This window comes from Mustelus asterias, chromosome 21 (genome assembly GCF_964213995.1).
Source record: "Mustelus asterias chromosome 21, sMusAst1.hap1.1, whole genome shotgun sequence".
NCBI lineage: Eukaryota > Metazoa > Chordata > Chondrichthyes > Carcharhiniformes > Triakidae > Mustelus > Mustelus asterias.
Genome location: NC_135821.1, coordinates 12,203,134 through 12,212,134, shown reverse-complemented (window position 1 = coordinate 12,212,134; position 9,001 = coordinate 12,203,134). Strand labels below are relative to the sequence as shown.

Here is a 9,001-nt window from a genome sequence, read left to right as displayed (position 1 = left end):
CTAAGGGACATTAGTGAACCAGATGAGTTTTTCCGACAATGGTTTCATGGTAATCATTAGATTCTTAATTCCAGATATTTTTTATTGAATTCAAATTCCACCATCTGCCGTGGCGGGATTCGAACCCGGGTCCCCAGAACGTTAGCTGAGTTTCTGGATTAATAGTGAAGCGATAATACCGCCAGGCCATCACCTCCCCTTTCAATCGGGAATAAAATTGAATGGGATTTAAAACGAGCGTCGCACTCAATTCTGGTGATTTTCCAATGAGTGGGTTACGTCAAAACTGCGTCCAATGTTTTACGAGGTGGCTGGGACAGATTACATTTAAACCTAGCCTGAAATGCTAACAGTTGGGGTGCTGGACTGGAGTTGTGGATTGGCCACTGTGTAAATGGAAATCAAAAATAGGGTGGTGCTTAATGGTGGGCGACCCAACTGCAACACCTGTGACAACAGAGCTGGCCAAATCCGCTCAAGAACTTAAAATCGTTAGGCTCGAAAAGCATTGTTGGAGAACTAGAGGTTAATGCGCACATACAGTGATCATTATTTTAACAAGTTATTAATCCCAAGGGGTTAATGTCTCTGTTAAAAGTAGTGGCCAGAGGAACATAATAAGGAGCCGCTGATGATACTAGAAGGAAAGCTACGCTTTTGAGATAAAGGCCGGAATTTTGCCACCCCGCCCGCCACGGGAATCGGAGCGGGCGAGGGGGCGGGCAATGGAAAGGTCCGTCGACCTCGGGCGGGATTTTACGGTTTCGGGACGAGCGAGGCCATAAAATCCTGCCCAATTTCCCTAACCATTGATCATTTTCGTTGGCTGATAGAAATGAGATCTTTTCACCCAGAGGGAAAGGTGTCCCCCCCCCTGCCCCACCTCTACCCGCGCCCCCCCCCCCCGCCTCTCCCCGCCTCCCCACAATAAAATCTTCCCCGATTTAATTCCCCAAACCGTGATCATGCAGGTCCAGCGATAGCTAAAAAAAAAGTACTCCTCAGTTCATGAAGTTTCATTTACATTATGGGCGAGAGGGGGAGGGCTCAGTGTAAAAATATGACTGGATTAGCAGGAGTAGGCTCGGGGGGGGCGGGGGGGGGAAAAGGGTGGTGTTCAAAAAGCAAGAAGTGGTGATGAGGGGTGTTTTTTTTTATCTGGACTGTGGCTTATAAAATGAGGAAGTTATAAATGTTTAACAAATGAAAAGGACCCATTAATCCTTTTTTTTTGTTGTGTTTGTGTGTTTTTTTTTGTTGTAAACTTGTCAATCAGTCTTTAAAGACCAGTCACAACTTTTGCTGAGCCGAAACGCCTTTCCAGTAATCTAAAATATCGTGCAAGTCTTCATCTTTGGCAAACTGGACTTTTTTTCGCAAAGCGTGACCAGCTGCCATGTACACCTCCTCCCGAGGGTGCTTTTTATAGGGGCGGAACCTCTCCCAGATCTTGTGAGTGCTTTCCGACGAGTACTCCGGGCTGGAGGAATATCCAGAAAACTGGTGCCGGGGGGAGAGCTGGGAGTAGGCCGAGTCCCTTTTGGATCGGGAGAGTGGCTTTAATAGTGTGGACCTCTGGCTTATAGTGTCCCCATGTTCTTCATAGTACAAGGCAGGGAAGGAGTGCCGATGTTCACTGCAGTGGTAGGTTTGCTGTACCTCCAGACGGTGGACTTCTCCCTGGGCCACTGATGGAAGACGCTTTAATGGTGTCGGGGTGGGGATGCTCTTCTCGATGTATTTGGCCTCCGTCTTGGACACCTGGTCAGGGATGTCAAGGCTGAAGACCCGGCCGCTCTTCCCGGAGCTGGTGGACGCGATGCTGCAGCGTTTCTTGGCCGTGTCCACACTGCTCTGCCGCTGCAGTGGGTAAGCCCCTTCCTTGTACGTGGGCGAGAGGAAGCCGGGCCTCTCCAGCTGGGAGGACGAAGTGCTGGGCGTGAGCTGGCGGTCGATGGACATCTCGGAATCGGCGCCGATGAACGCAGCAGAGTCCAGCTTCAAGGCGTCGATGCAGTTGTTGATGATCTGGTTGACCTTGTCCACCTCTTTGGCGATGGTGGAGATTTCTGCCGTCGACCCTTCCCCGTTATCTGTCTGCTTGGCTTCCTCCTCCTTGCAATCAATGGCCTCGCCCGTCCGGACCTCGATATAATTGCCCTTGGTGGCCTTGGGAGTCTCGTTGACTTCCAGTGGCTTGAACTGGCCCTTCTCCCCAGCCACGGAGGGGAGTGAGGACATCCTCGACACGGAAATGGGCTGCTCGTGGAACTTCTGCATCGAGTGGATCATGCTGCTCGTCTCAGACTCTGGCCCGTAGCGCATCTCCAGGATGGTTTTCTTGACATTGATTGACTTCTGTTTCTCCTCTTGAATCCTCCTCTTGCGCAGGCAGTAATAAACCACCCCCAGGACAATGACCATGCCAAACAAGCATCCCAGAATCGTCATAATGTAATGTGTGGTGGTGGAAGAGTTGGAGGGTTGGGTTATCATGCGCCCCCTTGTGGCGAATGTTAAGCAGGTGTGGTTAAACCTCTGGGACTTTTGGATGGACGCCACGCAGAAGGTATAATCTGTATGAGCCTTCAACTTCTCCAGCTTAATGTATTCCTTCCTGTTGCGTAGATTCGTCACGTCAGAAACGTAACTATTGTTGTACTGAACGAGAATGTACATTCTGCTGTACGGGGAGGGGATCTGGACCACAAGGGTCGCTCCGGTGATGGTGACATGGTGCAGTTTGATGGTCGGGCTGTTTGAAGTGTCCAGGGTGTAAGTCGTGATGGGCTCCGTGGAAGAGAATTCCGCCGGGTTGATTCCCGAAGAGTAGGCCTCAGGATCTTTGGAAGCCATGGGGGTGGAAAACGGAACCACCTTCACCCCGTTCCGGCACGAAGAAGCGAGCAGGCTGATGGCATTGTGGTTGCTGTTAGGCCTCGGGCTCAGGAGGGGGTAGCCAGCGTACTCTGCCGGGCTCTCACACTGAAGCCGGTCATAGGTCTTCGTCACGTTGTTAAACTCGGCCAGCCAATTCAGAAAGCCCACTAGCTCGCAGGAACAATTGAAAGGATTGCCTGCCAACTCACACACCATAAGGCCACTGAGACTAGTGAAGGTGTTGCTCTCTAACTTAGCCAACTTGTTGGCCGACAGGTCAATGCTGATGAGGTTGGGGCACTCCCAGAAGCTGTTGACCGAGATGCTCTCGATCAAGTTGTGCTGGACGTACATGTACTCCAGTCTGGTTAGGCCCCGGAGCATGTTCTCCGTGAGGTTGGTCAACTTGTTGTAGCCCAACTGCAGGACGCGCAGGTTTGACTGGACTAGGAAGGCGCCGTCTTCAATGTAGCTGATCTCGTTTTTCGTCAGGTTTAGGTCGGTCAAGTTGCCAAAGCGGCTGAGAGAACTGTACAGGAGGATCTTGAGTTTGTTTTCATTGAGGCGGAGGTCCAGCACGGTGCTGTTTATGTGTTGGGGGATGGCCTCATAAGGGGGTTGGTTCTGGCTGCAAATCGCCAGCCAGACGTAGCCCTTCTCTCCCTCGATCAGCCAACAATCTCCACAGACTTTCCCAAGCTGAGTCAATAGAAGAATGGCTGCCCACAGGCTGATACGGGACATTGTTCAGGACGCGGTTAGCTGACTTTTGCGAAGAGTCTAGGAGTGACTAGTGGCTACCATTAGTTTCAAATATAACCAGCAACAGCACACCAGTTCTAGTCATCTCTGCCTTCATTGCTCTTTGTGGAAGCACTTGATCAGAAAACAAACAGTTGCGAAAGGAGAACGCAGTTAGGAGTTTCTGTTGTATTCCTGGGGTCTTCTCACTTTGGGAAAAGGAATGGCTCAAACGCACTCCTTTCAGGAAGGGTTCAACCTCTTGATTCCAACTTTGAAAGAAGACCACCTTTAAACCTCAAATGATCCATGGTCAGAGATTCCTGCAACAACAAAAATAAGACAACATATTATAGAATTCATTTAAGTGACTGTTGCAATTGTCAACAGTGTGAAGCAAGTTGAATCTTTTTTTCTTGTTAAATATTTCTTTGTAATAGACTCTTTGAATGGCGAAGACTATTTTGCAATTTTGTTTTTTATAATTCATTCATGGAACATGGGCGTCGCTGGCTGGCCTGCATTTATTACCCTTGAGAAGGTGATGGCGTCGCGATGCATATAAATGAGTGGCTTGTTCACCCATTTCAGAGGGTATTTGAGAGTCAACCACATTGTTGTGGCTCTGGGGTCACATGAAGGCCAGTCCAGGTAAGGGCGGCAGATTTCTTTCACTAAAGGGACGGCACAGTGGTTAGAACTGCTGCTTCACAGCTCCAGGGACCTGGGTTCAATTCCCGGCTTGGGTCACTGTCTGTGTGAAGTTTGCACATTCTCCCTGTGTCTGTGTGGGTTTCCTCCGGGTGCTCCGCTTTCCTCCCATAGTCCAAAGATGTGCGGGTTAGGTTGATTGGCCATGCTAAATTTCCCCTTAATGTCCCAGGATGCATAGGTTAGAGAGATTAGTGGGACAATTAAGTGGTGTTACGGGGATAGGGCCTAGGTGGGATTGTTGTTTGTGCCAACCTCGATGGGCCAAATGGCCTCTTTCTGCACTTTAGGGATTCTATGATTCTATTCTATCAAAGGACATTGGTGAACCAAATGGGTTTTTCCGACAATTGACAATGGTTTCATGGTCATCAGTAGATTCTTAATTCCAGGTATTTTTTATTGAATTCAAATTACCCCACCTGCCGTGGTGGGATTCGAACCCAGGCCCCTGGAACATTAGCTGAGTTTCTGGATTAATAGTCTAGCGATAATACCACGAGGCCATCGCCTCCCATATATACATTTATTTATTGGCATGTATATAAATTTATATGTACACAAACTCACAGAGAGAGACAGACAGACAAACACACACGACTGTTAGAGCACGAATTTCTATGTAAACTTGTCACATTGTAATAAGACATCCCTGCTGGTGGTGGCACTATAGCACCTCGATTCTGCACCTTCCGACTCCTCAGCCTGTACCGCAGAGTAATTTCTCTGTTGCAATGCTTTCTATATACTCCGCCCCTCTTCTCTTATCCATCAATATCAAATTTCTAAATCACTGTTTGTGGGAGTTTGCTGTGCGCACATTGGCTGCCGCGTTTCCTCCATTATAACATTAGTTACACACTTCAAAAGTACTTCATTGGCTGTGAGGTGCTTTGTGATATCTTATGGTCAGGGACACAGAGGTGAAATTCTTTCCTTCGAACACTACCAAACCCAGTCTAACCGGTGATTACTGTTTGCCCTCTGTGGGACATTGCTGGAAGCAAACGGTTGCTACTTCACTTCAACATTACTCATCGGTTGTAAGAACTTTGGGATCATCCTCAGGACATCCAAGTGCTAGAGAAATGCAACGCATTTTTCAAATATTCATCGATATTTAAAGTTAGATTCTTAAATTTAGGACAGCACGGTGGCACAGTGGTTAGCACTGATGCCTCACAGTGCCAGGAACCAGGGTTCGATTCCCGGCTTGAGCCACTGTCTGTGCGGAGTCTGCACCTTCTCCCCGTATCTGCGTGGGTTTCCTCCGGGTGCTCCGGTTTCCTCCCACAGTCCAAAAGACACGCTGGTTAGGTGCATTGGCCGTGCTAAATTCTCCCTCAGTGTACCCGAACAGCCGTCGGAGTGTGGCGACTAGGGGGATTTTCACAGTAACTTCATTGCAGTGTTAATGTAAGCCTACTTGTGACACTAATAAATTAATAAGTTTAAATCCATGCTCCACCACAGTGTTCAAATTTAGGACATATTCACCAATATGGTAATAACACTAAAGAGGTCAGAGAATCATAGAATCCCTACAGTACAGAAGGAGACCATTTGGCCCATCGAGCCTACACCGACAGCAATCCCACCCAGGTTCTACCCACGTAACCCCACATATTTAGCCTGCTAATCCCCCTGACACGAAGGGGCAATTTAGCACGGTCAATCCACCTAACCTGCACATCTTTGGAGTGTGAGAGGAAACTGGAGCACTTGTAGAAACTGGGGAGGCGATGGCCTAGTGGTATTATCACGAGACTAATAATTCAGAAACTCAGCTAATGTTCTGGGGACCCGGGTTCCAATCCTGCCACGCAGATGGTGGAATTTGAATTCAATAAAAAATATCTGGAAGTAAGAATCTACTGATGACCATGAAGCTATTGTTGATTGTCAGAATAACTCATCTGCTTCACTAATGTCCTTTAGGGAAGGAAATCTGCCATCCTTACCTGGTCTGGCCTACATGAGCCACAGCAATGTGGTTGACACTCAACTGCCCTCAGGTAACTCGGGATAGGCACTAAATGCTGGCCAACGAACTCCCTGGGCGACATGGTGGCACAATGGTTAGCACTGCTGCCTCACAGCACCAGGGACCCGGGTTCGATTCCCAGCTTGGATCACCATCTGTGTGAAGTTTGCATATTCTCCCCTGTGTCTGCGTGGGTTTCCTCCGGGTGCTCCAGTTTCCTCCCACAGTCCAAAAATGTGCGGGTTAGGTTGGTTGGCCATGCTAAAAATTGCCCTTTAGTATTAGATGGATGTCAGGGGGATTAACAGGGTAAATATGTGGGGTTACGGGGATAGGGCCTGGGTGGGATTGTTGTCGGTGCAGACTCGATGGGCCGAATGGCACTGTAGGGATTCTATGGATTCTATGGAACGCAGACACAGGGGCAACTCCTTGGAGACAGTCCCCTGAGGCCAGAGGGCCAGTTAGATAAATAAATGAGGAAGAAAGAATTTGATGGATTTATTTCCTGCCCCTAATTGACCTTCAACTGACTTGCCATTTGGGAGTCACACATGGGCCAGACCAAGTAAGGATTGCAGATTTCCAGTGCACCAGATTTTAGTGAACCAGATAAGTTTTTACAACACTTGTCCATGGTCATCATTAGACTTCCAATTTCATGTTTATTATTGAATTATTCAAATTTCACAATCTGCCGTGGTGGGATTTGAACCCAGGTCCCCGGAGCAGCACGCTGGGTCTCTGGATTACCAGTTTCAAGTTTATTTATTAGTGTCACAGTAGGCTTACATTAACACTACAATGAAGTTAGTGTGAAAACCCCTTAGTCGCCATACTCCGCTGCCTGTTCGGTTACACTGAGGGAGAATTTAGCACGGCCAATGCACCCTAACCAGCACATCTTTCAGACTGTGGGAGGAAATCGGAGCACCCGGAGGAAACCCACGTAGACATGGAGAGAACGTGCAAACTCCGCACAGACAGTGACCCAAGCTGGGAATTGAACCCGGGTCCCTGATGTTTTGAGGCAGCAGTGCTAACCACTGTGCCACCATGCACTAATACCACTGCGTCACTACCTCCCCCTGATATGCAGATGGGGTTAGATAAAGTAGGGAAGTAGGGGGTTTCTGGGGGGAGGGGGATTAACACTGGCAAGGACCTGTTGGGCTGAACGCCCTGTCTCTGTACTGTAATTCTTTGCGAGAAAAACCTTTAACTAACCCCTGGGCTCACAGGCTTGCATCAAGTTAAACCAGCGGGTGAGAAATATAAGCAGCAATTTGTCTACAATGGATGGCCAGGGCTCGAGGACTTGCACATGACCCGCAAGCTATGATTTAGACAGGGCTGTTTCTACGAGACTCACCAGTTACAGAGGAAGCATAAACTGGTATATATAGTCTTCATAAATCCATGTACTAAGACATGTGCATAAGACATAGGAGTGAATGGTTTATTCTGCTGAACAGCTGCTACTGTTACGAATTAAATCATTACATGTTACGGGGTTTGCAGTAACTCACAAAACAAAACCACTGAAGTTTATAAGTTTAATATTTTACTCATTGTAAAATATTCTTACACTGAAGAATTAAAGACTTGCATTTTTACCACACCTTTCATGATCTCAGGATTTCAAGTGTTTTACAGCCAATGAAGTACTTCTGAACATAGTAATGTTGAAGACATGTCAGGAAATTCGTGTTCAGCAAACTCCCGTAAACAGTGGCGTGTTAATGCTCAGACAGCCCGTATTGTTGATTGAGACTCAATGGGCCGAAGGGCCTCTTCTGCATGATTCTATGAGGGGTAGGTATTAGCCAGGACATTGGGGAGAATCCCCTTCTCTTCCCTGGAATCGTGCCACCGAAGAGAGTAAGATGGAGCCCTCAGTTTAACACCTCACCTGAGTGGCACGGTGGCACAGTTGTTAGCATTGCTGTCTCACAGCACCAGGGACTGGGTTCAATTCCAGCCTTGGGTGACTGTCAGTGCAGAGTCTGCACGTTCTCCCCATGTCTGCGTGGGTTTCCTCCGGCTGCTCCCACACTCCAAAGATGTGCGGGTCAGGTGGACTGGCCATTCTAAATTGACACCTAGCATTCAAAGATGTGAAGGTTAAGTGGACTGGCCATGCTAAATTGCCCTTTAGTGTCCAAAGATGTGTGTGTTCAGTGGATTGACCATGCTAAATTGCCCCTTAGTGTCCAAAGATGTGCAGGTTAGGTGGATTGGCCAAGCTAAATTGCCCCTTAGTGTCCAAAGGTGTGCAGGTTAGGTGGATTGGCCATGCTAAATTGCCCTTTAGTGTCCAAAGATGTGTGGGTTAGGTGGATTGGCCATGCTAAATTGTGCCTTAGAGTCCAAAGATGTGCAGGTTAGGTGGATTGGCCAAGCTAAATTGTACCTTAGAGTCCAAAGATGTGCAAGTGAAGTGGATTGACCAAGTTAAGTTGCCCCTTAGTGTCCCAAGATGTGTAGGTTAGATGGATTAGCCGAGGTAAATGTGTGGAGTTACAGGGATAGGGCAGGGCAGAGAGCTGGGTAAGATACTCCGTCAAAGAGTCAGTGCAGACTTGATGGACTGAATGACCTCTTTCTGCACCATGGGGATTCTATGAGTTTCCAGCAACCCAGCAGTCCCTCAGTGCTGCACAGAGGTACCTGCTTAAGTGCTCA

General features: G+C 48.1%; 1 protein-coding gene across 1 annotated transcript; it reads right to left on the bottom strand.

Annotated features, from left to right (window-relative positions):
* Window positions 1-1,102: 1,102 nt before the first annotated feature.
* LOC144508926 (protein phosphatase 1 regulatory subunit 29-like) lies at window positions 1,103-3,688 on the bottom strand. Its single transcript, XM_078237139.1, has one exon. The coding sequence runs from the start codon at window positions 3,622-3,624 to the stop codon at window positions 1,291-1,293; it is 2,334 nt and encodes a 777-aa protein (XP_078093265.1). The 5' UTR covers window positions 3,625-3,688; the 3' UTR covers window positions 1,103-1,290.
* Between the last annotated feature and the right edge of the window lie 5,313 nt (window positions 3,689-9,001).

Coding starts and splice junctions, on each gene's coding strand:
- LOC144508926 (XM_078237139.1), bottom strand. CDS start 3,624: ATGTCCCGTATCAGCCTGTGGGCAGCCATTCTTCTATTGACTCAGCTT.